The 26,284-nt window shown below is 45.2% G+C and overlaps 1 protein-coding gene and 1 long non-coding RNA gene across 6 annotated transcripts in view; one reads left to right on the top strand and one right to left on the bottom strand.

The window, feature by feature from the left end:
• Positions 1-26,284, bottom strand: part of LOC142802730 (uncharacterized) — a 311,490-nt gene that overhangs the window by 224,240 nt on the left and 60,966 nt on the right. The window lies entirely within an intron of this gene.
• The window catches only part of LOC119167574 (innexin inx2-like), a 277,656-nt gene that overhangs the window by 146,029 nt on the left and 105,343 nt on the right, over positions 1-26,284 (top strand). Inside the window, exon 2 of one of the 5 annotated variants that reach the window (XM_075887752.1) lies at positions 6,963-10,817. The exons of the other annotated variants lie outside the window; for them this stretch is intronic. Within the exon in view, the coding sequence (XP_075743867.1) occupies positions 7,015-8,124 (1,110 nt within the window). The 5' untranslated portion in view covers positions 6,963-7,014 and the 3' untranslated portion in view covers positions 8,125-10,817. Of the gene's footprint in view, positions 1-6,962; positions 10,818-26,284 lie in introns of those variants that run through there. 5 annotated transcript variants of the gene reach the window in all.

The raw sequence follows: 26,284 nt of genomic DNA on the forward strand, positions 1-26,284 counted from the left end.
CTCGGCCGGCGAGCCGATACTCCATCATCGCGACAGTCTCCTCGTGGAGGGCAGACTGAGGCGTGTTTTTTTTTTTTCGATCTGATGCCGGGGATTGTGGTCTTGATCTCGAGGCTGGAATCCTGGTGCGGCGGGATCGGGAGCCAGCCACAGTAAGGCGGTTCGGGCACGAGCGCGGCGTATTCTGCCACACGTGAGCCTCGACTACCTCCGGTTTCCCCAGGCCCCTGCTCGGGGGTCATGCGGACCTTCGAGGTCCTACTTGAGTTCTTCGGCGACGCCGATCTGATTGCGCGAGGCCCGCATGTACGTGTCCGTGTTTGTTTACGTCTGTGGCCCTGCCCACCTCCTCTGACTCTCGTCACGTGGTGCTCTCGTTCTCCTCCCCATGCCGGCTCGCCTGAGTGCTTTCTCCTTCCCGGCGGCAGCACGGGCCGCGTGCGAGACAGTCGACTGCGCCCTTCCTCCTCCTATACTTTTCTCCTCAATCTTTATCTTCCCTCACCCATCACCTGCGCGGAGCAGTGGCGGTGCCTTCGTGTTGACAGACAATAACAGCTCCGCACTTTTCTTTTCACTTCTCCCTTTCAAGAACGTCTACCAACGGTTGAAGGAGTCCGAGGACTGGGCACCATTCGGTGATAGCTATACGGCGTCCGGAGATTGCGTACGGTGGGCCGATCGGCGATAACTACGCTGGCGTCGAAGACTGCGGGCGACACAACCGTTAAGTTCAGAATCCAGCAGGCAAGGCCCCTTCACGCTATAAATGTGGATGTCATAAGTGTTGCCCTCAGACTTGGTTTCAGCACATATAGAGCGTTTTAGCATCTCCGGTATTCATATTAGGCGCAGCTTAAACCAAAAGTGTCGCAAAAGTGGCACCTGGACGAGTGGCACCAGTTCTCCAGGGTTAGAAACAACTAACAAACGCGTAATATATGCCCTCCGAAAATTGGATAGTTCATAAGCCCACAACACCAACTATTTGAATACGGCTTTCAAAAACGTTGCCAAATCAATTCGAGTACTGTGTTATCAAAGCTTGAAAACATGAGTCCAAAGCGAATAGAAGCATGTGTTCAGAGCCTACATGCCACAGAGCACACGGCAGCCGCTTGATAGATTCGAGGTGATCGACAATTGCATTCGGAAGAGCGAACATGCATGTCGGAGCCTGAAATGCCTCACCGGCGAAGCCTGTCTGTACAGCGTCGACGCTGTACAAGCACAGAGATGAGCGCACCCGAGTCATTGTCGAGGCCACGCAGATGGCACGCAAACAGGTGCCTTGTATTAGCAAGCCCTCCGTGGCACTCTCCGAAGACCTAAGGTTCCTCGAAGGTTTCGGTGCGCGCAAGTAGTTATATGATCTTTACTTTTTTGTTTCGTTTTCTTATAGATTTTTTCTTTGCCGCTTTTCTGTGCTTTTGTTTTTGTTTTTTGTCTTTGTTTTTCTCTTATTCATGCTCTGCTCTTTGTGCCATATGGTTTTTATCACATGGTTACGGTCTCCTCTATATATTTTCGTGCTCTGCGCAATAAACTCAGTTGCAAGTTAGCGCTCGTGTCTTTCGTGTCCTTCTTGTCTCTGTGTCGTCGTTTTGTTCTCGCGCTATAACTATCGTCATGCCATACCAACTAGCCCAAGCTGCCCCACTTCTAAGGGTGGGTTACGTCACACCATAAGTGCAGGTGATAAACTGAAAAAAAAAAGTGCGTCACAGCCGACTATCATAAAAAATTGGCAGATTCCACGTACAGTGGGAATCTATAATATGCGAAGCACGAATGTAGAAGTTTGATACGTCACTTCAATTTCAGCACAACGTTACGAGCCGGAGGTAAAATATGCCGTACAGGGCACGCACGCTATGATTATCATGTTTTGACGTGTCGTATACCTTTTTCGTCTATTCACGTCACGTAATAGAAATTTCGGTATAAGTTCAGCTAGAAAAGCGGCCGCGAGTGCATCATGAGCGTGGCATGTCGTCATGTTGTTACACAATGCGCATCTCATGATTAGCATGTCTGCACTAGTCCCCTTCGTCGTTCATTCACGTCCAGTAATGCCAAATTTGGCATATGTGAAGATATCAAAACGGCAGTGAGCACGATATTAAGGGCCCAATATGAAGGGCACGCGTCAACGACGTAACGTTGACGCGTGCCCACGCTGGGCGCAGCGACGCTACGCTAGCAAACGCGAGTGTAACACCAGGCGCGCGTCCTTCGGCGCGGCCCAGCGGCAAGCGGCGCGAAATGCGACATGCTGCACTTCACGCCGACGACGCTACCCGGAGAGCACTGCATGCGTCTGCCTCTCCTAATGACGGAGGGACACCGGGTGCACTCAAACGTGCATGCGTCAAAGCAACGAACCGCGGCGCGCGCCTGCGAGAATACGGCAGGCAGATTGGCACCTGGCATGGCATCGCCGGCGTGGCGCGACAAAACGAACGCCAGCGCGCAAGCGTACCGGGTCACGTCGAAATGTAATATGGGGCATTGAGTGTAACATGTATTCATGTTCTTACATGAAAGGATCTTATGATTATCATGGTCGCTCCAGTCACATACCTTCGTCCCCCATTCACATCCCGTATAAATCCAAACTTGGTATATGTGAAGCTAGCGAAACAGCCGCGAGTGCATCATGAGCGTGGCATGTAGTCATGTTGTTACATGACACCCTCCTGATGATTATCATGTTTGCACCAGTCATATAGTTTCGCCATCCATTCACATTCCGTAATACCAAATTCGGTATAGGTGAAACTAGCGAATGGCCGTGAGCGCTTCATGAGAGTAGCATGTAGTCATGTTACATGACACGCATGTCTTTGTTTTCGTGTTAGGGTCGGTCGTTTTCGTTCGCCATGCAGTAATGTCATACCATACCAGTTGTGGAACATATCATGTGAAGGAAACCACCACAAGAGCACCAAGACCTTGAAAATTTAAGTCTTCATGTTATGACTAGTTAATTGACCTTTGTCACGCCAGGTACAGCGTCCTTAGCAGCGAAAGCCAAAAGTGAATTTGGCGGCCTTCCGGTCAACGCAACAGCGCGGAAGCTTGTGCGTTCCTTTGCACTCATTGCCCCCGAGATGTTGCTCCGACTGGTTTCTGAGGCTACGAAGCGTTTGAAGGTTCATAGCCTATGGAGTCTATGAACCGTTGAAGTGTTTCCAGTGCGCATACACAGATGGCACCGTAAAAAAATCATTATTGTCGTTATACAGTCAAATTACGACATACCACGTGTGTTATCGATACCATTATCAAAATGGCCAGGAGAGCTAAAAGCTGTAGGTGGATAGATAGATAGATAGATAGATAGATAGATAGATAGATAGATAGATAGATAGATAGATAGATAGATAGATAGATAGATAGATAGATAGATAGATAGATAGATAGATAGATAGATACGCTCAAAGTCACTGAAGTTCGCTAAGAAATGCTTCGCATTTAATAAATATCGCAAAATGACTCATCTACCTTGACCACTTGTCCATTAGTGTGTTGTGGTGACGGTGGACGAATGAGAAGTGTATATATGAACTAGCCTTCGAACGTGGTAGGTTGCACAGTTTTTTTTGAGAAATAGCGTGATGCGTTGCGGGCTGCTCGTCGAGGTGTCAGATATTTACTGTATCCCTGTAAACAAAGCGCAGCTGTACAGTTATGTGCAATACAATGGTATACACAGCTCCTTTTTTATTTATATTTCGCAGAATATGGGAAGGTAGGCTACGCAGCTACTGTTTGCGCATCTTCCCTTTTTTGAAACTCCCGTGATTGAGTGCTTGTGCTATGAAATGCATTGAAGCGAAAATAGGCTATACATATACAAACAGGCCTCAAGAGCATAGGTCGCAGTTTTTGCGAGCCGCAATTTGTTGAATGCAGAATAATTGGTGAAGACAAAATCAAAAGTGCCAAACAACTATGTGGACCCTCTGGTCACATCCCAATGTCGATGAATTTGCACAACAAACAACAACTGGGATGATTGGGCTGTCGCACAACAAAACAAAATGCGCGTTCTTCTGAGCGGCCAAAAGCCAAATCTCTGAAAAAAAAAAAGGTCCTTCTCACTCTTTGCGCTTAGTAACAAAATTGAGTTTCCGTACTCGATAGGCGTTGTATATCGAACCACGCAATTGCTAATTAAGTGACTGCAGGCTGCGGTGTGTCCATTCACTTTTGTAGGAGCCTACTCTGCACTGGTTCGTGCCTTTTTGCGTGGTAAGAGTGCCTGTACGTCATCAACGTACTTGTGTGTTAGCCGGTTTCACGTTATATTGGCATAGTCACAAAATTTTTCTAAGCGAAAAAAGATGATGTTAGGTTGTGCACTAGTAGTCAGAAGTAGACACGTCACACATTCTTTACATTCCTACCAAGCAGTTTACCCAAAATAATGATAGCGACATAAAAAGCTTTCAGATTGAAGTTCTCAATTTGCATGAAAAAAAAAAACAACTAAAGGCACAAATTGCGTAATTTTTTTGGTTCTACCAGCTCTTGGTATACGTACAGCTGTTGCCAGAACAGACATGTCTCTATCCAGATCCGCATATGTTCTGCGGTTGTATCGAGCGTGCCAATACACAATAGAATATGCAAAACGTGAAAGCTTTCTGGACACATGAATGGCAGAACAGCACAATAACGACAATTAGACATAGAACATGAAAAGACGCAGCATGCAAGCCCTAGTTCCTTGTGTGTTGGGGTTTTTCTAGCGCCAAGTAATTGTCGTCAATATGCAACAACGAGGCCCTCAAAAGGTTATTTTGAGGAAAATAACTTTATTATTTCACCATATGGCACATTCGACGGGGACACAAAGGACAAGAAAACACGACACTCGTTACACTCTTAATAACTCACTAAATAACTTTGCCTGCAAACGCTGCACTGGTTCAGGCTTCCGAACGAATATCGGTGAAAATCTGCGCGACAAATAACAGCAAGATCTCTGCAGGCCTTGAAACATCCGTGAAAATATGAACAAAGAAACATTCTTGACACTTTAGTGGTTCCACAATTAAGCGCGTTTGCATGTAGTGCTATTGGACAACAGCGCATGCCACATACGCTACACAGAGTGCAGGAAACAAAAGTGTAAATTATGAGCATGCCTAGGAATGAGCAGTGCTCACTTAGAGAGCCTCAGAATAGATTCCATAAAGCTTAAGTATTGGTTTGATATTTAATGTAAATTTTTCGCGTTATGCCAGGCAGTCGAGGAACTTCATCTAGTGCTGTTTCTTGAACGACTTGGAAACTCATTCTCGGAAGAGCAGAGCTAGTGAACGTGGACTAAAAAGGTGTGTGTGATTTTGTGCCGTCATGTAAACCACTATGTACCGCTAAGAGTCTTTGAGAAATCAAATAATTTTTTGTTGAAGAAAAGTTTGTAATAAGGCGTAAGGGTGTTTTGCTTACGGAGACCACTCTTTCAAACGTGCAAGGGTGTATGCTGTAGGCCCTCTTTAGGAGGTAAAGGTGTTTCGCACCCTTGAAACACCTTACACTTTATCGGGAACGCTAAAGCACACTTGAACGCTGCGAGCGCATGTCGTGCATAAGGGGCAGAGGCGCCGCCGAGGCCGAGGTTTATGAGGTTTCTACAACGACCCGAATTTTTTTCCTTGTGTATACAGATGCGCATACACCAAGGCACGCACGAACATGCGCACCCTTACAAAAGTGACTGGTAACATTGAGTATACCACATAGTAACCAATTATTAACGTTTGTGGCCCTCTGCAAGCACTTGTGCTTTAGTAACAATTGTGAATGGGCCCTCTAAATGACTCGCTCTAACTACGGTATAAAGGCTATTATTTAGCCAGTCGAAAGGCACCCTTCTTGTGGCTACATAAATTTTATTTATGTAAACTGTTCAAGGACGTGTGACATACTGACGTGTGAAGACTACTGTATATACATGCCCTGGAGGCTCTTTTATTAGTAATATGCTAAATGTACATAGAAAACTTGATTTAGCTCCGGCTGATAGAGAAAGCATTGAAACACTGACCTCTACCACATCCTGTGCCCCAAAACAAATGTGGCATGCTATTCCCACGCAAACACATACGCACACACAGACACACACACGCACACAGAAAAACACACAAAGCGGGTCCCCCTCACAAAGAAAGTGGGTGAGGGGAGACAGTAAGTTAGGCGGGCAGACCAGATTAGGAAGTTATTCGGTGGCAGCAGCAAACACAGGGCCGAGTTGACTGGCGGATCATGTTCTTTGCCCTGAAGTGGGTGTGTCCGGCTGATGATGGACACGTGTAAAATTAAGGTATTTCGGGGAAGGGGAGCTGATTGAACTCTCAACAACCCATGAAAGCCTACAACTTCAAACAATATACACGGCCTTACTGCAAACGTAAGTTACCTTTCAGGCAGCACAAACATTCATGGGAGTTATGCTTCAGGAGCTGTTTAAATATGCTTCACCATGTGCTCTTCGTGCTCACTCTTTAGCGACCTCCAAGTGCGAGCGACTTTGGCGTTTACCGTCACGTCTACGTCAGAAGGAAAGAAAGGTGTAAAAGCACGACTCGATTGTTAGTGTAGCGTTGTCAGCGTAAAGCGGTTCTTCCCTCAAAGGCGTCTCTTTGTCGGAGGCAACGGGGTAACAGCATGAGGTATGAGCTCCGAACAATGGGTGACGAGGAATGCGAACGGGGTGCTTGACGCGGGTCTCCTCCAGGAGCTGTGTCGCGGAGACACGTGGCTCGGCCCCGCGGCACGTAATTCCTGGGCTTCGTCCAATGTTGTCGGCGAGGGGGCGACACCGCCAGGCGCGTGTTTATTTTCGGTGGGCCCGCTCCACCGTCGGCGAACGCAACGAACCCGAGTCGGCGGCTACTGAGCATGTGAGATGCTTCCGCGACAGTTCCTTGACCGCCCGTCTCTTTCAGGTGCGGAGACCAGGATAAAAAGCCTGCGGAAGTATGAGCCCAGCGTGGTGCGATGTCCCTGGTGAACCTGTTGGGTGGCCTGCGGCGTCTACTACGCCGGAGGCACGTGCACATCGACAATTGCGTCTTCAGGCTGCACTGGCTCGTCACGTCGGCACTGCTGGTCGCTTTCAGCCTGCTGGTCTCGGCGCGCCAGTATGTGGGCGACCCGATCGAGTGTGTGCCGCCCACGAGCGACTTCCCGATGGAGGTTCTCAACACGTACTGCTGGATTCACTCGACTTTCACCATGCCGACGGCGCTCGACAAGCGTGTGGGACTGGACGTGCCTCACCCGGGCGTCGACAACTCGAGCGGTGCCGAGCGCCGCTACACCGCCTACTACCAGTGGGTGGCCTTCACGTTGTTCTTCCAGGCGGTGCTCTTCTACGTGCCCTACTACCTGTGGAAAAACTGGGAAGGTGGCCTCCTCGAAGTCATCACCATGGGAATGCACGTTGCCATCATGGAAGAGAAGGACCGCACTCACAAGAAGCGCGTGCTCACCGAATACCTGCACAGGCACATGCGTCACCACAGGCTATACGCGCTCAAATACATATTCTGCGAATTCCTCAGCTTCGCCAACGTCGTCGGCCAAATGTTCTTCATGGACAAGTTTCTTGGTGGCGAGTTTTGGAATTACGGCGTCCAGGTGGTGCAGTTCACGCTCATGGATCAGGAGGAGCGGCGCGATCCCATGATCTACGTCTTCCCACGAATGACCAAGTGCGTGTTCCATTCGTTCGGTTCTTCGGGAGACGTGCAGAGGCACGACTCGCTGTGCATTTTGCCGCTGAACGTAGTCAACGAGAAACTGTACGTTTTTCTCTGGTTTTGGTTTGTGACGTTACTGGTGCTCACTACCACGGTGTTCGTGGGTCGACTCGTCATCCTAGCAGTACCCAAGTTGCGCTTCCAAATGCTCAAGTCCAGGAGCCCACTGCTCAACTCGGACGACCTACGGACGCTCGCACGGTTCGCCGACGCTGGCGATGCCTTTCTCTTCTACATGCTAGCTCAGAACCTCGACCCTCTGGTGTACAAAGAAGTAGTTGCAGACCTGACGGTTGTTATGAACCAAAAGACAAGTGAAGATAGATCACCACTCAATGCCATCTGAGCATTTAATACATATCTGTTAAACTAAGAAATTTCTGCAGAGCAGTATTTCTGTGCGTTTAGTTAGTCGCGAATTTACGAGGCAAGAGGCAGGCGCTGCAGGCATCGTTTGAACTTGTGCCCAAGCAGCGATACTTTCACAATCATCTATGAACATTACTTCTGTTGTGGTGATTGTTAGTCATTTATTTCAGCTGCCAAGCAGCGTTACTTTCACAGTCATCTATGAACATTACTTCTGTGGTGGTGATTGTTGGTCATTTATTTCAGCTCTACCAGCTAAATAATATTGAAAATTTGTTACGCGCACAATGAACTTACAGCACTGCTTTTATTTCTCGTCAACTTGTGTTATATTAAGGTTGGAGGGCTTCTAACCTGTATAAACAACGCTCAGAACATCCGTGATTGTGCTCCTCGAAACTGACATCATTGGTGTTGTGTTCTAACCGTTGATTTTATTGACAGCCGGGGGAAAAGCTAAACGAAGCAGCTGTTCCTGAAAGCTTACTGAACAGTGCTTACAGTGATATACATTTGTATTTTGGTCTGTGTAAGCCTAGCTTTCTTCGGAAAAATAATCTGCAAGCAGAATTGAGATCTCGCATGCTTTCAAAGTTAGTGAACTACGGCAATATGCCTCCAGACTGAGCTGCCTGTCCCGACTTCGACTCGCGTTGTTGCTGCGAGGAGAAAAAAAAACACATAAGCGACGGCTTTTAGTGAAACAGGTAGCGCAAGTGAAGTGAGTTTGCACTGAGCTTTCAGAGATATGCAAAACTGGAGGGGCTGCAACAAATCTAACTTTCATACTAAAAATGTATGTGTCACACCGATATCATCCGATAATGAAACAAACTGAACTCACTAAATCAATGAAAGGCACAAGAAAATTGTCTAATTGTTGAAAGGAGCTCAGAGATGCACTACGCTTACAAATGCTCTGTGACAAAATTTTGACCATGATTGATACGGCCGAAATTTGCTACTTCTGGAGGTATCATGCTACTGCAGAAAGTATATTGTGTGAAATGCCTCGGAAGATATAAATATTTGCAGCAAAAGGCATGTTTTCCGTGAGAAAGGTATGCGCCTGTATGTTTATACAGACTCATTCAAGCCCACTGTTTTGCTTTGCTATGACGAAAAAACAAATGGCCACAACAGTTTAGTTATCGGCAACTGGCATATTTTCTATTGTTATGGACTTATGAATAAAGTATGTGGTGAGCCAAGATGACTCACGCAACAAAATATACTGTACAAAACGTACGTGTGTATACAAGCCAAGACTTTGGATAAAATAATAATTCTGAGTAGTTCCTAGTGGTGTAACTTCTTCACTCTATTCTCTTTCATCACATGTCCGTAACATCCGGCGTGCTCTGAAAGGCTGCCGAGAAGTCGGATAGAATGGAATGTATACAGTTTCCGTTTTATAGCACAATTTTCAGTATTATAATAAATACGTTGGCTACTTAAGTTGTACCGATACTTACTGAAGCACCTTCTTGATATCTGAATACCTGATGTACATTTGCACTTGACGTAATCAGGTGCGAATGAATTCGAAAACTGGATTCAGCTAGCTAACAAATCACCAAGATTTTTGTGACGTTTTAAGAACCAAAGTTTCATGAAGCTCTTCCGCATTGCTTAGTGGATTTCTTCTGCAGATGCCGAAAATGCTATTTTCACTTGCTCTTTCAATATTTTTATCCGACGTGTATAATAGAACAAATACATGATCCTTCAGAACATGAATTGTTAAACACTGCGGAGAGATTGTCGATTCAGTTGCACACAAGAGCTTGTTTTACTGAAACCAGTGCAATGTTTAGCTCTCTTTGTGTTTTCGTTAGGTTACATACTTCTTTCCTAAGACGCATTCATATTTTTCACTGTGGCAGCAGGGCATTTTTTGAAACGCATTCTGTACGATATGACCAATGATTCTGTGATCCAACTCGTCAGGGGTGAACAACCCGCGAGGCAATGCTGTGCGTTCCCCGGCATGACGTTAGAGCCCCTCTCGTCACTCCCCATCTGAAGGCCAAGAGGGCAGTCTTGACCTCGAAGGCCATTTTCGCTTGTAACGTCTAAAATGCATCCTTGTCCCATGTATGCTGAGCATAAACATGATATTTTTATTGCCATATTTTAGAGTAGTGTCGATTACGATTCGCCGCATTTTTTCTCTTTGCTTGCGAAGACCCCCCTCTTGATTAGTCGTGCAGCCCCCACCATGCCTAGTTTATGCAGCTCGGCCCTCTGCCTCAAATGGTTGCTGACCCCTAGAGTAAGCGATACGTTGCCAATAGTGCCTTTGCAATGTGTTGCACTTTTTAGACTCATAATACTGCTGAAACAGTAATACTGATTTGTCAAGTGCAATGAATAGGATGTCCGCATCAAATATTAAAGTTTGAACGTCTAGTTGAATGAAAGATTCCATGCTAATTAAATGCGTCATTGTCGCCTTGGCAACATTTTATAGTGAAAGTGCCCATGAAATCTGTTTTAGCGCAGTTCCTCTAGGAATTTGCTGCTCACTATGCGATCATAGGATGTTTCTCAGGCAGCAAAGACTTACTTTGATACAAGCTAGTATTGAATATGTGAATATGTTGAAAAGTGAACGAGTTACTATCGATATTGTAAATAAATAAATGCACATTTGAAATCTTTGGCAAAGTGTTGTATTCCAGCAACCATTGTCTTCTTTTTATTGTGCCAACTTCTGTGAGAAACCTTGAAAGCTCCACTGCAATGACCAATTGCATGTGCTTACTGATGGCAGACTCGACTCCTCAATCGTCAAAACTAGATGGTATACAGTGCTTTTGATTCTATAGCGACACTTGAAATAGCTAGGCACGAAAAAAAAAACGCTTGAATTTTGATAAAGAGTTGATAAGCGTTCGGAAGGAACACCAGTATTTCTTAAAACATTAGGTGGCTCTAGGAGAACGTGTTTTTCGGCAAGTTGGTGCCTAAATTTTTAAAACACATTACTTATGGGGGATCGCTGAAAACATGACGAAAAGACAGATCATAGGGTGAAATTAACTGCCACAGCTCTTCTAGCAAACCTCTCGTGCTAGACAGCAAGGGTGCCAAAATAGGGACGTGAAACCCTACAGGTGGTGCACCGAGAGTGCGGTATACCTAATTGCCCCGAGCTGTGGCAAGTCTCACATAGGACACATGAAACGACTGAGTAAAGGAGCATGACAAAAGCATAGGGAAAAGTGATGGAGGGCATCTTCGGCGCACAATGTCATGCTCTGGTGCGCTACGTTTCGAGCATGTTAAGTAAGCGAACTATTAGAACTGTTTTACATTAGACAGAATGAGTCCGCACGTGTCATTGACACATCACTTGTAGTGCATCAGTCTTAGTCACCCTCTTTTTATTAGACAGCTTACGTGTTACCACGTCACAGTCATTCTTTCACAGACATTTATTGATTCGCAGCTCACACAACATGTAGCTGTGTAACTTGCACAGAGCTAGTTTCAGGTTAGATTCATGGAGTGGTTGGAGTGCGGCAACTGAGAGTTTTTCACCATGAAAAGCGGTGGATTGTGATGTTCACGTTATAGTAGAAATGAGATGCTAAAATATAGCGAAAACAAGGAAAAGGACCTCGGAAAGTAGTGGACACTCTAACATTCATAAGAATCCTAGCAATGCTTGTGTCAAGCAATTTCGCGCTTGTATATGTTCAACCACATTTCAGTGTTTGCCATTGTATCTGCTGCCACATATGCGAAAACATTATTCAGCATAAGGAACATCACTTATTCTCTTGTAAGTAACAAGAATCTGCGTCAAACTATACGAACTTAAACATAACCTTTAGTGCGAAATGCAAACACCTTGCTTATGACAGTGGAAACTTTAAAAAGTTTGAATAGATTGTATTGACTATATCTTCAGGGATTTACTCACCTTTGACCAAGTATTAGCATTTTCTGTTTTTACAGTTTTCTAACATCTGTTTCTTCTTCCCGAGAGAGTAGGCAGGCGTTGTGCTTCTGTGGAAATTGTCGGCCATGCTCTCCATATTTCATTTGTGACCTTGTCTATGCATAGAAGAATAATAACAAATGTAATCCCATAATCAATCGATCCCTCACTAATTTATTCAACGTGCCAACAACAACCATGAGGTGTTTGTGAAGGCGACGCGAAAATAAAACAGTAAATATAACCAATACAATACCATCTACAAAAAAAATGAAATACAAAGAGTGAGAAGCCCAGACCTAAGCCAAACCGCGAAAATGGGAAGAATAAAAGACAAGATTGATAAAATGGCAGTGGAATAAAGGGGATTACACAACTATTTCCTAGTCTTCCGGGAAGATGGAATAGAAAAGAATCTGTACATTGCGAAAAAGTATGTTAAGCCAGAACAAAGCTAAAGTAAAAACAATAAAAATAAACTTTGAAGATCATAAAGATCGTGAAAGTTAACGTTATATACAGTTTGTATTGTGTGAGCAGTAGAGTGTTGAAAAAAGCTGGCAGGTACATGAAATGCTCTATTCTCTATGGCTAACTTACGCGGAATCTGAAACATTGCGCACTTGAGAAGCAAGGGTATCTTACCGTAAACTAGCTGTAAAGCAATAAGAGGTCAGCGTGATTTCGTCGGCAGGGAAGTGATGGCAAAGACAGCAATCTGGCAGTGTTAGAACGAGATCCAGAGTAATTTCTTGCAAAATAATAGTTCCGAAAGCTTGTGAATAATAATAATAATAATAATAATAATAATAATAATAATAATAATAATAATAAATAGCATGCTCGAAACATAGCGACGCTGGTCGACCTGGTGTTTAATTTTTGCTGCATCTATCAGCATAACTTGTCTGAAGCGAGGTTGTGGCAACGTCGGTCTCAATTTCCATTGTCCTCGGTTTTCCGGTCGCGGTACTCGTCTTTGAGATGTACTGCGATGCTCCGATGATGGCTCAAAAGCTTCCGAGCCATTTGTAGAGCCTTCTTACTTCTCAGTGGTGAGTGATGGCATTTACCCAACTTTAGCGGTCCATACAGTGTAAACAAAAGAAAGCCCATATCGGAGTAAACTAGTAAACAACTTGTTCTGCAGTGGAAGCCCCGATGGAGGTTTTATAAATACCTCTCGGAGGCAGTAAAACATTTACTCCCCAACCTGACGAGGTTTTTAGATGAATTTATGGAGTTTTTATTTACACCCATCGGGGCACCTTTGCAGGTTAGTATAGGAGTAAATTATTACATTCATTGAGAAAAAAACGACCGCAGCAACAAAATATTGACCACACGTAACGAACATGCACAAATCGTTCGCGTAATATTACAGCAGTCACACTACCCACAGCTTGTCGCTTGCACTGCACAACCGCACATCTATCATCGGGTTTATCTAGCGCTTTCAGCCCTGGAGTCTTTATTTTTGTCAGAGACATCTTCAGCACACATTTTAGAAATAGTGAATGCCTCAGAAGGCCACAAACAAAAATTTAGTCGGTGGTGTAAGTATTTATGGGTTTGCAGACATGGCATTAAACTATGTCACCATGACCCTGTCATCGTGATATGCAAATTTATTCTGCTATGCCATAGATCTGAACCAACGTTGTATATCATAATGTGGAAGCTCTTGACATCATCCTGAAAACGCCGCCTTCCCGCATTTGCATTCCTACCCCGTCATTGTATCGTGCTGGGTCATGCTGACCATGACTCATGATGCGCACTCCGGTGCGCACCGACCGATTATGCCTAATATAAGCGGCGACAATAAACCCGGCAAGGCATTGCTGCATCCTGCTTCATCGGTGACCGTCTCAGTCTTTGATCAGCCTACCTGGGTCTGATACATGGTGTCAGAAGTGGGATCGACGGCGGATGCTACCACATCGCTTCGCCGGTGCCGACAATCATGGAACTACTGAAGCCACCGGACCGACTATGCCTGACAGGAAATGTTCAGAAGAACTGGCAGCTTTTTAAACAAAAGTTCGAATTGTTTCTACAAGCAACAGAGCCAGCTACACGACTGACAGAAGCTGCTAGAACAGCCAGGCTCCTGACTGCTGCTGGGGACGACGCTTTAGAAGTCTTCAATAACTTTACATTCGCAGAAGGCGAGAACAAGCAAGACTACCAGACTGTGGTAAAGAAATTTGAAGAGTACTGTGCAGAGCAGCAAAACGAAGTCTACGAAAGATATGTCTTCAGGACAAGGACGCAAGATGAAGCTGAACCAGTGGAACATTTCATAAGAGACCTGCGCAAGCAAGCAAGGTATTGCAACTTCGGTCCGCTTGCTGACTCGATGATACGCGACCAAATCGTATTTGGCTCCTGGAACACTAAACTGAGGGAAAAGATGCTACGCGAGAAGGACTTGACGCTCCAGAAGGCCGAACAAATCTGCAAAGCAGCAGAGCTCGCGAACAAGCAAAACGAAGCATGGCAAGGTAACGAAGCAAGAGTGGACGCCACCGAAAAACGTTACCTACATCGCACCCAAGGCCGGAAAGCTCCTGTCCAGTGCTGCAAGTGCAATCGAAGACATGAGCCTAGGAAATGTCCCGCCTTTGGCAAAATATGCCGCGCCTGCGCAGGCCGAAATCATTTTGCGGTTTGTTGCAGAAAGTATGAGGTCGACGAAGTACAAGAGGAAAAGGAAGACTTTGCAATCTTGGACGTCACCGTGTGCGGAATCCAGAAAACAGATTGGATTGTTAAGGCCCAAGTTGGACAGCAAGAATTTGCATTCAAAGTAGACACTGGTTCCCAAGCCAATTTATTACCACTGTCAGTGTACAAAAGATTCCGAACGAATCCACCCCTCAGGGCAAGTAATTCCGTTTTACGATCCTATAGCGGAAACGCTATCATGCACTACGGAGTGACAACTCAGGTGATTACGATCAACGAGCGTCGGTGCCTTGCAGATTTCTTCGTTGTAAAGCGGGGCCAGAGTATATTAGGTCTCGAACTGGCTGAATCTCTAGCACTTGTCTCCAGGGTGGTTGATTTCGTAACCACTGAAGGGATGACTCCAATGACGCAACGGTCTCTCCCAACGACGCAGAAATTCAGCCACCTCTTCGAAGGCACTGGGTGCGTGAAGCGGCAATATCGTATGGTACTACATGACGATGCGGTTCCAGTGATCCATGCAGCGCGACGCGTTCCTTTGGCCTTACGGGAACCCCTACAGAAAGAGCTGGTGCGCATGGAACAGGCGAACATCATCTGCAAGGTGGACGAACCAACTGATTGGGTAAGCCCGCTTGTTATTGTAAGAAAAAAAGACGGTAGCCTCAGGGTATGCATGGATCCAAGAAGCGTAAACGCATGCTTGAAACGCGAACACTACCAGATGCCACAACGCGAAGACATTGAGGCGGAGCTGTCTGGTGCGAATTTCTTCAGTCGACTAGACGCTAACGCAGGGTTTCACCAAATTCCCCTTGATGAACCTACCTCAAAGATATGCACGTTCGCCACGCCGTTCGGGCGCTACCGATTTCTTAGACTTCCATTTGGCATTGCATCTGCCCCCGAAGTCTTCCAGAAAACACTGAGCGAGATTTTTGACCATTTACCCGGAGTTAGAGTGTACATTGATGACATTCTCGTGTGGGGAGCAACCAAGCAAGAGCATGACAGTCGCCTTCAAGCCGCTCTATGCGCAGCCCAATGCGCAGGGCTAACATTCAACAGGGCGAAGTGCCAGTTTGGAGTGCAGAAGATAGTTTTCTTGGGCGATGTTATCAGCTCAGCAGGAATTCGTCCAAATGCAGCTCTTGTAGACTGTTTGAGCAAAATGCCCGTACCAACTGAAAAACTTGCCGTACAACGTATGCTTGGAGTAATAAACTATTTTGGAAAATATGTGCCAACTCTCGCTGATAGAACGAAGCTTCTTCGAAGCCTGATACGGAAGGACACCGTATTTGACTGGACCGAAAAACACGCTCAGGAATGGCACGCAGTCTGCGAAGCGCTGCGCACTGCCCCGCTCCTCGCTATATTCGACTCCGCGAAAGAGACAAAGATAACGGCAGACGCATCTAAGGATGGCATAGGGGCCGCACTGCTCCAGCGACACTCCAGTGGCTGGCGTCCTATCGCCTACGCGTCACGAGCCATGACCGACGTTGAAAAGCGTTATTCTCAAATAGAGAAAGAAGCGATGGGTATAGCATACGGTTGCGAGAAGTTCCACCAGTTTGTGTACGGTAGGAAAATTGTGATCGACACCGATCACAAACCGTTGCTAGCCATTTCGTCCAAAGATATCGGGAACATGCCCCCAAGACTTCAAAGATTTTTTCTGCGCTTATTAATATACGACTATGTTCTACAGTTTGTTCCAGGCAAAGAATTGGTCCTTGCTGACATGCTCTCAAGGGCCACACCGTCAGAGCGTGAAGACACAGTGGATTTTGGTGACATTCAAGTACACGCAGTGGCCGTTTTGTCATCTTTAGTGAGTGAAAGAACGAAACAGCTTTTGTCTCGGGAAACATCTAACGACCCGGAGCTACGTGCGGTAGTAGAAAGCTTGTCGTTAAACAAAGACTTCGAAGGAACACTCAAGCCGTTCGCCTCTGAACTTTCAGTTGTCGACGGAATTCTTCTGAAGGGCTGTAAAGTAGTTATACCAAAGAAACTGCGTCCAGAAACCCTAAGCCGCATTCACGAGGGCCATCTGGGTTTAAATAAGTGCAAAGCTAGGGCACGGCGTTTAGTATTTTGGCCTGGTTTGAACTCTGACATTGCTGACGTTGTACGGAATTGTGCTGTCTGTAAAACCTATGCGTACAAACAACCGGACGAGCCCCTCTTGCAACGAACCCCTCCTGATCACCCTTGGTACCGAGTGGGCGTAGATCTTTTTTGTTATGCTGGAGCCACGTACCTTGCTGTTTTTGATGCCTATTCCAATTTTCCAGAAGTTGAAAAACTCGAGGAGACATCGGCAACTGCGGTTATCGACAAGCTGGCAGCCATCTTTGCAAGGTATGGAATACCGATGGAAGTCTGCACAGACAACGGCCCCCAGTTCGCAAGTCACCAATTCGCCACGTTCTCCAGACGGTACGATTTCAAACATATAACTTCGAGCCCAATGTTTCCACGTTCCAACGGGCTAGCAGAAAAGGGTGTCCAAATTATAAAGCGGCTGCTTAAGAAGACTGGGACCACACATGAAGATTTTTGGCTTGGGTTACTTGGTTACCGCTCTGCTCCCTTGCAGGATAGCCGGTCGCCGGCGGAACTTCTGCAGGGCAGGCCTCTACGCACTAGGATCCCCGACTTCAACCTGCAGCCCAAGAGTCCTGTAAAAAAGCGCCAGCAGACGTCGTCTGGACGACCGCTGAGACCACTCCTACCGGGAGACGTGGTTCGCGTGAAAGGCCAGGCTTGGTCTCAAAAGGCTAAGGTATTGGGAAAAGTAGCCCCGAGGTCCTACAACGTCGCAACAGGAGAGGGGAGAACGCTGCGGCGTAACCGCCAACAGCTGCTGGCAACCTCGGAGCCATTTACGTACTCCAGCGACAGTGACACTGACGTCGGAGATGATGACGCAGAAGAGCCTCCACATCAGAGCCCGCCTCGCGTGACTTCGCCGGCACCTAGAAGATCCGCGCGCATTAGGGAGGAACCAAGACGTTTAGCATACGGCCCCAACTTTGCTCAAATAGTTTAGCGGCTAGTTCCGGCGGAATACTGTTGAATTTGTATTTTTTCTATCGCATTGCACTTCTTTTTTACGCCTTGTTAAAAAAAAAAGGATGGGAGATGTATCGTGCTGGGTCATGCTGACCATGACTCATGATGCGCACTCCGGTGCGCACCGACCGATTATGCCTAATATAAGCGGCGACAATAAACCCGGAGGCATTGCTGCATCCTGCTTCATCGGTGACCGTCTCAGTCTTTGATCAGCCTACCTGGGTCTGATACAGTCATCACCTATGACTTCGGCCCAGCTTCTTCTTTATGACTCAAAGCTCCGCAAAATATAAAACAGCGGTGGTGGAAATATTTGAAAAGATACCTCAACAACGAGTGGGTTTGGCTTTGTTTTCAAGGTTCTAGGAGACATTTTGTGTGGTGTCAGTTACCAGGGCCGAAAGGGATAGGCAAGCTATTTTGACCTCCAATGTAGCTCTGGAGGGACCCCTCTTTTACGAATATTTAAGCAATAAGTATTCACAGCGTAGGCAACAGTTCGCGGTGTCCCGATGAAAGAACTTCAACGCATTTGCCATTTGTGCTAAACCTGCCTAATGTTTATTGCTTTTTTATCTATAGTGATATTTATTTATCGGCTGGGGATCTTGCCACATGGGTTAAATTTTCATTAGAAGTGCTCTGTGTGACTCCGCAAAATGCACTGAATATCGTAAACAAAGCCCGAGTGGCCGTGCATGGACACTTCAACAGAGCACATTTCGCAGCATCAGCGAAGGTGCGAGATGATAATTCTTTACTTACATCCCGATGTTTCACCAGCGACGGGAAAAACATTTAGAAATTTTATTCGGAAAATGAAGCATTTCTCTTAATTCTGAAAACATTCTCTTCCCTGGGGCTTCTTGGAGCCACAGCTACAAGAACGTCTGCATAGCAGTTTGCGAATTTCTTAGAGACACAAGAACGTTTTCTTGTCTAATGAATGTATAGTTCGATGAAATTCTGTGATCAGTTTCAATTATTAGTTCTGTATCTACTTTATTTGTACGTGGCTCTAGGATTGTTGGACTTGCACATTTTTCCCCTTTTTAATGTATTTTTCCCCCAGTGTTTCGGTAAATATTTTATTATACCTCTATGCATCAAAGCCATGTTTGTACAAGTGGTTTTCTTTATGTTTTAACTTCCACTGTTTTTATGCATTGCAATGCATTAAAATATTTCCTGTTTCAAAATGCATTAGATTTGTTTATAAATATCGTGTTTGTTAGTGTTAATAAATATGCTCCTTTTTTCAATTCCATTAAAATTGTGGATTTATTTCTGGATATATACTTAAGACATCTATGAGTGCTAATTTTGATGTTACTGCTGCCATGTGAGAACCTTCAGGCACATTAAAGCTGTGTGATGCAGTTTTTTGCCATACAAACCCCCAGCAGTTTTGTTGGAAAATAAAAACCTCTTGGATAATTCGTAGATATCTGTTTTTATTCAATGTCCTCAATCAAATTTGAAAATTTATTGCGATAGCAATTATATGCATACTCTCGGATGGATTTCGCCACCGGCGTCGGCGTCCACATCGGCGTCGATGTCATGCATCGTATATGTATACGTATCTACATGTATGAAAACGCAAGAAAGAAAAAAGACTCCGGCGAGCGAACGAATCTTGGGACCTTCGCGTTGTGAAATCAAGGTGTTAACCACTGAGCACCATAGGGTACCTTCTTGGACGTTCAAACGACAAGCTATTTATATCTACCACTTACCACTGTTGGTGGGCATCTCGGAGGGAAACTATCGTGTTTCAGCATTATCAGCAAGATGGTGCAGTGAGCGCGTGGCGGCTCTTATCTCTCACGCGTACTTTGGCCCGCAAAGAATAAGGTGGTGTGCGCTCGATCGCGTGCCGTTATTTTGCAGTGGAGAGGATCGTACGTCTTCGCTAGGCTTTGGGTTTCGCCGGAACAATTTTGTTGTAGTTACCGGGCGCACAAAGGTCACCGCAATCGTTACACAGCCTCTAATTGCGAAAACGGCACGCTTTTCAAACAGCGAAGTAAAAACTGAGACGCCGATTGGCATTCATCTGTACCTGAGAGTACATTTCCTGCGTCATTTGTGCGTGAGAAACGCGGGGATTATTTCGATATGCTTGCAATTATACGCGTGACCTTCCAATTTGTTGTTATCGCGTTCATCGTTTCGCCTTTGCGGCAAGGCTGTGACTTTTTTATACCCATATGATATTTACCGTTTAATGGCCAATCCGCATAGTGGGTGCGAGCCAAACATAGTCACAAGCAAGCAAGGATTCTAGAATTTGGATGTGTCTTATACTCCGGGGCACCTGTCTATAAGCTACGTCCCCTTGTTCTTCTGGAGAAGCAGGCTTTGCGGATGTGCATAGGGCTACCTTAATTTGTAGTGAATAACGTTTTATATATAGTAGCTAGAATGACCTCACTCCTCACCAGATTCGAAATGTTGAATGTACAAACGTACTTAAGGGTATTTGAATGTCCTTTGAAGCGTAAAGAAACAGTTTTTATTGCGAAACCTGGTTTATTTTTTCAGTGTCATTGGCCTAGATTTCACACACCTGAAGTAAAGTTTGTTTAGTCTCTTCTCGACCAACTGTCCGCGCACATTGTGGAGGTCCTGCCAATTTTTAGCTCGACAAGTTCTATCCAAATATAGTTTGATGACATTTTCTCTAATAGTGCTAAACATCTGCCGAGTGAATTCTTAAGAGCTACTTTACATGACTACCTGCTAGGAATGCAAGCACATGTCATCATTACAACGGACGCTTCACAGCGAGATGAAAAGAGTGGCATCGGTATATTCTGCCCCGTTCTAGACTGTTCCTTTTCCCACCGAGTTCCAGATTTCACACCTATCTTTTTGCAGAATTTTTAGCCGTACTGTATTTACCCTTCGAAACTGCCAACATCAATGAATTCCGCCGTAATAATAACAGACTCGTTGTCGGTCTGCAGTACGCTCACGGCAACCGGTGATTCAAAAGCATTAGGCGAATTCAACTCCTTAGTACCGAATCACTTAACACAAGTGCGATTAGTATGGGTGCCGGGACATAAAGGCATAACTCTAAATGAAAGAGCTGATGCACTAGCAAAAGCAGCGTTAGATGGACCCGCTATCAATATTACCCCTAGAACAGTACCTTCTAGATTTCGGTGACAAATGATGATGATGTGAGAATCCTCTACACCATCTTTGAAAAATTCTCTTGATTTTGGATTTCAACCATCTAATGACACCTTGAAAAACTTCCTCATGTCATAACCAATGCCTGGATGTTTTAATTACTCGATCACGCTGTCGTATTACTCCATCAAATTTTTATTTGTTTAAAGCAGGCTTGACTCCTCCCCACTATGTTCTTTTTGTAGAGAAGGGGAAACTGTGGAGCACTTTTTGATCTCGTGTAAAAAGTCTTGAGCATTAAGAAAGGTATCGCTAGAAATACCATTACGAATCCTTGGCTTAGCTTTGACGACGTTAAATTTACTATCCCTAGGTGCACATACCCCAGGGCACAGCAACGGGAAAGTGTGCGCGGCCGTGCAAGATTTCATTGTACAGTCTAAGAGATTTACTTAGTAACCTCAATACCAAAATGTTCTCAGTTAACCCATGTAGTTTACAGTAAAATTTTCTTTGATATCAATCATTTCTAGCTCATTCAGTAGAAACTAAATCATCAAAACTTTTTCTCAAAAATAATTTACGAAAAAATTATATTTCTGTTATTTTCTTTTCGCCAGTATTTAAAGATATACATTCGCTTTTTTTGTTAAGCTACCCGATTCTTGGCCGCTCCTCCAGGGTGGGTGTGAGCTATAAGTCTAGAATCTACATCTACATTTACATCTACAATCGAGACACGGCAGCTACCGCGTTCGACCATTATGCTTCACTCAAGAGTACGGCACGGCTATATGATGAATGACACCTGGTGGTGAGAAAATGCTTTCAGTTCTGCAGTTTCCGTCGTTGTTATTTTTTACACGCGCAGAAATAGGTGTCCACTATCCACTCAGTTTGAGCTACGGAGCGATATACTTAAATGAAGGAGACGCTTCACAGTTGCGGTTCCTCTTGCTCACAGAGAATGGGCATGCCGTACACCGTTTCTGTTGTTGCCCCGCTACGGTGGTTTAGTGGCTTAGGTACTCGGCTGCTGACCCGGTGATCACGGGATCGAATCAGGGCTGCGGCGGCTGAACTTTCGATGGAGGCGAAAATATTCAGGCACGCGTGGTCACATATGGGTGCACGTTAAAGAATCCCAGCAGGTCCAAATTTCCGGAGCCCTCCTCTACGGTGTCTCCCATAACCATATGACAGACACTACTGCAAGGATGGCAAACTTTCGCCTACTGGTTTTGCATGTTTCCATAACTTGGAGTCTACTGCACTGGAGCTTAGAATTTGTGCCAAAGAAGTACCGACTATTCGACTAGGTCAACACCTGCATTCTCGATGCCAATTCCGGACACAATCAGTTCAGGGACCTGGCAACCAGGATCTGTGACTACTTCACTCGGCACCACAATTGCGGATGCGGGATACAATGGTTGGCCGACCACATTCCACTTCGGGCACGACACCGCTGCTAGGATGGCGAACTTACGTCCCCTGCTTTTGCAGTTTTCCTCAACTTGGAGTATACTGCGCTGGAGCATGGGATTTCTGCCAAACAAGCACCCACTATTCGACAAAGTCAGCCCCTGCATTCCCGATGGCAGCTCTGGGCATAATCAGTTCAGATATCTGGCCATCAGGATCTGTGACTACTTCACTCGGCGCCGCAGTCGTGGACACCTGATATAAAGGCTGGCCGTCCACAATATGCTTCGGGAACAACACCGCTGCAAGGATGGCGAGCTTACGCCTGCTACTTTTGCAGGTTTCTATAACTTGTCTCTACTGCACCGGAACATGAAATTATTGCCACGCAGGCACCACATATTTGACTAGGTCAGCACCTGCATTCCCGATGCCAATTCCGGACACAATCAGTTCAGGGATCTCGCAACCAGTATCTGTGACTACTTAACTCGGCGCCACAATCGCGGACGCGAGATATAAAGGCTGGCCAACCACAATCCACTTCGGGCACGATAACGCTGCAAGGATGGCAAACTTACGCCCACTACTTTTGCAGGCTTAAATAACTTGGTTCTACTGCGCCGGAGCGTGGAATGTTTGCCAAACAAGCACCGAATATTCGACTTCGTCAGCACTTGCATTCCCGATGCCAATCCTGGACACAAACAGTTCGGCGGTCTGGCGAACAAGATCTGTGACTACTTCACTCGGCTGCGCTATTGCGGATGCGGGATATAAAGGCTGGCTGACCACAATCCACTTCGGGCCCGACACCACTGCAAGAATGGCGAAATTACACTCACTGCTTTTGCAGGAGTTACTTCAATGGTGCTGTGTCTTTCAAGACCAGTAACTACTGCTTGCTCAAAGTGTAGTGCCCAGTTGATGTCCGTTGTGTTTCTCGATGTATGTTAGCTGTTTTAGGTAACATGTGTTTTGCTTTATTTGAACAGTTGGTTGTCATGCCTGCGGACTAAACCTGGAAAGGCTTCTTTACTAGCTGACTTAAATTGTGTCTATCGTGACGGTGCATCCGCTTTAGAATTGGTACGTGAGCTTGAAAAAGTGAATGAGTGTATAAGTGCCAATCTGAAATTAGCCAACGGTAAACAGTCGGTGGCTGACGATGGATTCAAACTGCTAAATGCTAAAATTCTAGCACTTGAGGCGATGAAACCTTCAGATGATTCAAATATCAGACCTAACTCATTGTGCACCCTTTCTGAGCAGATGAGAAAAATCGCGTTCAAATGCAATGACACCAAAACATAGAATGCGCCGATCAAGTATACTGTTCTTTGGCATCGAAGTTGACGCTAAGGAAGACTCGTATGCTAAGGAAAAGAAAATATTGACCTTTTTCTGGGAGAAACTTATGATTACTGCTCACAATATACAGCTAGAGAGAGCCTACAGATTAGGATAGTTTTCAGATACAAAATGAAGAGCTATTATTATTAAGCTGACCTCCTATAAAGACAAAGATCGAATCCTGGCCAATGCTAAAAAACTTAAAAGCTCTGAATTCTACATCAGATAATATTTTAATTTTTCTTTGCACACAAGGCAAGCTTGGCAAAAATTGATCGAAGATGCGACGACGGACCAAATACTCTTCAAATTATCAGTGGACCGGTTGCGCTTAGGCGACAAAACGTACGCATACGATGTCGCATCGGCATCAGTGGTTGAACTCCACAGATAGCTAGGTACCGGGACGTCTCCAGCTCATCGCGTTGCTCCATCATTTTCTTTGTCATTCACAAATATTCGAAGTGTAATGTGAAAACGTGGAAACCTTGCTTCCTATCTTAATGATTGCATTTGCTACGTTCTTCGGCTCACAGAAACATGGCTGCACGCTGACGTTTCTGACAGCAAAATCGCTTCTCTAGGGGACACCCATAATATTTATTTCTTTCTTTCTTTATTTATTTGTTTGCTTCAATACCCTCAGGGCCTGAGGGCATTACAGAGGGGAGTGGGTTACACAACATAATGAAAAAGCGGGAAATTGGTGGTTACATGGCTCAGTGAAGGAAACCAAGAAGAAATAATGCACATTATAAGAACAAAAACAGGTATTAAAGAACTACAAAGCTTAACAGGTCTACCGAAAAATAGAAATACTATATTCCTAAAAATTATGGCGACAGGTTAGTTATAGTAGCCATAAACATAGAGGTATTAGACATCTCGACTACAGATCGGGGAAGGTGATTCCAACTTGCTGACGTACGGGGGATGAATGAATTGTAAAAATGGTTGGTGTGGCATGTGGGAATGCCAACCTTATGACGATGGTCGATGCGAGCGGATACGTAAGAAGAAGGGGTTATCAGTTTATTTTTAAGGACTGAATTGTGGTAATATATATTGTGAAACAGGCAGAAGCGAGATATTTGTCTACGTTGTGAGAGCAGAGGTAATGATAAAGTTGTTTTCATGGAAGTGACGCTAGAGGTGCGATGATAGTTGGAAAGAATGAAACGAGCAGCCCGACTCTGGATGGATTCAAGCTGATGAATCAGTGTTTCTTGGCTGTGGTCCCACAAAGATGCAGCATATTGCATTTTGGAACGTACTAATGATTTATACAGGAGTAATCTTACTGGAGAGGAAGAAAGATGAAAATTACGGCGTATAAAGCACAGCGTGCGATTAGCGTTATTGGTTACATGTGTTACATGCATCTTCCAGGAAAGATCAGAAGTGATGAGTATACGCCTAGATATTTGTAAAATGACACAGGTTCTAGGTTAGTATTATTAAGATGCTAAGAGGCAATGTTGTATCGCGACGTAAAGCGCGCATGTGCTTGCATTTGTTAGTGTTCAACTCCATGTTCCACGTGTTAGTCCAGTCACGAACACGGTTTATATCTGATTGAAGAAGATAGACGTCAGAGTCGCTGTTAATAACACGGTATATAACACAGTCATCAGCGAAGAGGTTTATTGATGAACATAGATTATCAGGTAAGTCGTTTATGTAGATGAGGAAAAGCAAATGTCCCAGCACAGCGCTTTGAGGCACGCCCGATTCAACTGCAGAAGTGATGGATGAGGTGTTATTCACAGTGACAAATTGGGAACGATCAGTGAGAAAAGAGTGAAGCCATTGAAGCACGTTCGGATCAATGTTAAGTTTGCTGAGTTTTAAAAAAAGCAGTTGATGAGAAACCTTGTCGAACGCTTTTGAGAAGTCTAGGAATATGCAGTCGACAATGGAACCCATGTCAAGAGTGGAATTTAGGTCATGTGTGAATGTCAAAAGTTGTGTTTCACATGAAAATGACTTGCGAAATCCATGCTGGTGATCTGTATAAAAAGTATTTGACTGTAGAAAAGATGCGAGATGAGAGCAGATAACATGTTTCATAACTTTACATGAAATACATGTGAGTGAGAATGCAGTTGTATGAGGGGAAACTGCATCCACCGGACAGCCAGCAATTCCTCCAGACAGTCCATCGAACTTCTTAACAGTGTTAGTCGAAGGTATACGCGTCGAAACTCTAGTGGATACTGGCGCTGCTATTTCCATTATTCGCTCTGACCTTTGCTCCCGTCTCCGCAAAGTAACAACACTTTACTCGGGCCCGTCTCACCGTGCTGCGACGAACGCCATTTGTCGTCCACTCGCCCAGTGTACAGTTCGCGTTTTATTCATAGACGGTATTCGTCATCATATTGCTGTTGCAGTTCTCCGTGAGTGTACGCACGAACTCATTTTGGGGTGGGATTTTCTGTCGTCTGCATGCGCTTCTATATCTTGTCGTCAGCGCCTCATCCAC

Source organism: Rhipicephalus microplus, chromosome 3 (assembly GCF_043290135.1).
Source record: "Rhipicephalus microplus isolate Deutch F79 chromosome 3, USDA_Rmic, whole genome shotgun sequence".
NCBI classification, from domain to species: Eukaryota; Metazoa; Arthropoda; class Arachnida; order Ixodida; family Ixodidae; genus Rhipicephalus; species Rhipicephalus microplus.